This window comes from Phalangium opilio, unplaced genomic scaffold (genome assembly GCF_054372755.1).
Source record: "Phalangium opilio isolate 3A_F unplaced genomic scaffold, DU_Popi_V2 ptg000060l_1, whole genome shotgun sequence".
NCBI lineage: Eukaryota > Metazoa > Arthropoda > Arachnida > Opiliones > Phalangiidae > Phalangium > Phalangium opilio.
In genome coordinates, this window is record NW_028324177.1 from 6,740,373 (window position 1) to 6,743,772 (window position 3,400).

Below are 3,400 nucleotides of genomic sequence, written 5' to 3' on the forward strand. Positions count from 1 at the left end.
TTTCTAATATTTCTTAGAATTTTTCTTATATTTTTTGAAGCGTTATTGGTTAAGATTTACGCAAATTAAAATGAATAACACACGGCTTTAATTTTTTGTGAAACGAAAAGGAAAAGGAAAAGGGACGGATCGATGAAAACGAAAAAGACCGGATCGGCAAAAAGGAGGGCCCGAAAAATTCAAAAAACAATAATACAATTAATTTCAATGCCGCCCCCTCGTACGTGTCAAATTTGTTTTTATATTATTGTTTACCTGTTAATTATAAAAGTTCAATAATTTAATGCAGCTCCGCCCAGAGAGGAAAAAAATTTTAATGCAATTCCGTGACCTCGTACGTGTCAAATTTGTTTTCATTTTATTGTTTACTAGTAAATTATACAAGTTCAATAATTTAATGCAGCTCCGCCCAGAGAGGAAAAAAATTTGAATGCAATTCCGCGACCTCGTACGTGTCAAATTTGTTTTTATTTTATTGTTTTCCTGTTAATTATACAAGTTCAATAATTTAATGCAGCTCCGCCCAGTGAGGAAACAAATTCTTATAAGGATATTCCGCGACCTTGTACGTGTCCAATTTGTTTTCATTTTATTGTTTACGTCTGAATACAGATAACTTCATTTTCCTTTTCACCCTTCCTTTAACAATTTGTGCGTGAAAAAAATTAACTTTTGCACGATCTTCAAAAACATGGTTTTTTTAACTGAACTAACAATTTCACATTACAGACAAATTAAAACCTGGGGTTCACAAATTAAAACATGGAGCGATTGTGGAGTATGTGGAAAACTTCATTCCCGATTTAAATTCGATGAACTGAAAATGGAACTAGAAAACCTTTACGATAACGTAAAATTGCCCAAAAAAGCGTTTTACGTTTGTTCAAATTTTGAATATTCTCATTATTCTTATGGCAGGGTCAGGCATTTAAGTTTAAAGTATTGGCCCAAGACTGTTTTAGTTTTGAAAAAGTTAGTGGAAAAAAACTGGCGTTCAATTTAATGCCGCGGTAGTAAATCTCTACCGAAATGGCAGGATTCTGTTGGATGGCACGCGGATGACGAAGAAGGAATTCATTCCGTTATTGCCTCCTTATCTTTTGGAGGGACGATAGAATTTCAGATGAAGCCAAATTCATCGAAATACCCTACAAAGTCAGTTGATTTGACTCATGGATCCTTTCTTTTGATGAGAGGGTCCTGTCAGCAAACTTGGCAACACTGTGTACCAAGAGTTGCAGGTCCCGATCATTCGAAAGAAAGGATCAACATTACTTTTCGTTACATGGAGAACATGAAGAAAAATTCAATCGAGAAAAATCCTCCATGTAACCCAAAGTAATGGCAAATCAACTGACTTTGTTTGGTATTCCGATCAATTTAGTCCAGTCTGAAAAGTTCTCTTCCGTCTTTAAAAATAGGGAGCAATAACGGAATGAACCCTTTTATGCCATCCAATCAATGTAATCACTGTCATTTCTGAAGAGATTTACTACTATTAAAAACATATTAATTAAATACAGAAAATAAAATAAAAAATTAAAATAATTATTAACATATTAATTTAAGACAATTAAAAAACAATAGTGTTTTTCGCTCAAACTGTGTAATTGTGATTTTTGAAAAAATAGTTTTAGATACTTTCAGGGAGCCACGTAATTTTAGAAGCAGTAATAGAGAACCGTTACTTTAAATTATCTTATTGGCTCACTTAAACTATGCTGACGGGACGGCGAAAAATAAGTAATTCAACTATGCTGACAGGACGGCAAAAAATAAGTAATTCCTTTTCGCCTTTAGCGCTATAACCCGCCTTTTCTTTCGTGCCCCCCGTCCCGGGGAAGGGGCTCGTGGACTTTTAACGCCCGCCCAAATTACACTGTTCCAGGGCCTGTTCTTTATTCGCGCTTGTAAAATACTTGGATCCATGTACTTTCAAGTGCCGAACCTCCAGGGGTAAAATAATAATTTATTTCCTACGGACCCCTGTAAAACTCCTACCCGCAAAACACCAAAGCTACTACTTGTGAGCAATTACTTGCTCCTCCCTGATTTAAAAGGGATTCACCTAGGAGAAGAGTTAATAAATATTCATTCATTCATTCACGATAATCTTTGAAAAGTTATTTTTTGTTTCAGTCTTGGCGAAATAGTACTATAGGTTTAATCGTAATTCTTTTATTAAAATTTATCAACCTTTCATCGAAGCAAATAGGTTTTGGATGAATATCACATTAATTATGCTAAAATAAAAATATAATAAATGATGGAGTATGGTTCCAGAGTGCTGAATTAGTATACGAAATGAAATTGATATTGATATTTTTGATGCAACGTTTGTGGTAACTTTTAGAACTGTCCGAGTATTCGAAAGATCGAATATTATTCGAAAATTTCTAATCGAGTATTCGATTGCAAATTTCAGTATTCGCACACCCCTATTCCTTGGCGAACGTTCAGTATTTCACTCCATACTTTTAGATGAGCTTTAGATTTCGCAAATAATATATTACTGTAAACACAATGTTTTAAGGGGGTTTTTATAGACTCTTTGTCTAGCCTACACCCGTAAATTTTCTATACTGCCATACTTCCGTCTATATAGAAGACATTTCTTTGCCTATAAAGTTCAGTTGGCATTCAAGAAATAACGTTTGGACATTGGGATCATTTAATTCAGCTTTCACGAAGACAAGTTACAAATTAACTGGAGATAGTGGATACTTTCAAGTTAAAATTAAAATTTTCAATGGACGTTGAAACACTATCATTCATGATTGGCGAAGGTAAGTAACTAATTCCTAATTACGTTCCTATATTTACAGGTTCAATTCAAATCTCCAGTTCTCCACTGGACTTCACAAAGTAGGTTACTTAATCAAAACTAATTTTCCTAGATATAAGTCTATATTTACAGGTTCAATTCAAATCTCTACTGGACCTTACAAAAGTAGGTTACTTAATCAAAATTAATTTACAGGTTCAATTCAAATCTCTACTGGACCTTAAAAAAGTAGGTTACTTAATCAAAATTAATTTTCCTAGAGATAAGTCTATATTTACAGGTTCAATTCAAATCTCCAGTTCACAACTGGACTTTACAAAAGTAGGTTACTTAATCAAAATTAATTTTCCTAGAGATAAGTCTATATTTACAGGTTCAATTCAAATCTCCAGTTCTCCACTGGACTTTACAAAAGTAGGTTACTTAATCAAAATTAATTTTCCTAGAGATAAGTCTATATTTACAGGTTCAATTCAAATCTCCAGTTCACCACTGGACTTTACAAAAGTAGGTTACTTAATCAAAATTAATTTTCCTAGAGATAAGTCTATATTTACAGGTTCAATTCAAATCTCCAGTTCACCACTGGACTTTACAAAAGTAGGTTACTTAATC

At 33.4% G+C, this 3,400-nt stretch overlaps 1 protein-coding gene across 1 annotated transcript; it reads left to right on the forward strand.

Annotated features, from left to right (window-relative positions):
• Window positions 1-823: 823 nt before the first annotated feature.
• LOC149666967 (alpha-ketoglutarate-dependent dioxygenase alkB homolog 3-like) lies at window positions 824-2,888 on the forward strand. Its single transcript, XM_089841652.1, has 5 exons — window positions 824-850; window positions 919-972; window positions 1,037-1,338; window positions 2,354-2,459; window positions 2,826-2,888. The coding sequence occupies exons 1-5, from the start codon at window positions 824-826 to the stop codon at window positions 2,886-2,888; spliced, it is 552 nt and encodes a 183-aa protein (XP_089697778.1).
• The last annotated feature ends 512 nt before the right edge of the window (window positions 2,889-3,400 follow it).

What these genes read in the sequence shown, in the direction of transcription:
- LOC149666967 (XM_089841652.1), top strand. Translation starts at nt 824, where the DNA reads ATGGAACTAGAAAACCTTTACGATAAC. An exon ending in TAGAAAACCTTTACGATAAC is followed by an intron (nt 851 to 918) that starts GTAAAATTGCCC and finishes TTCTTATGGCAG; the next exon opens with GGTCAGGCATTTAAGTTTAA. An exon ending in AATCCTCCATGTAACCCAAA is followed by an intron (nt 1,339 to 2,353) that starts GTAATGGCAAAT and finishes GGTAACTTTTAG; the next exon opens with AACTGTCCGAGTATTCGAAA.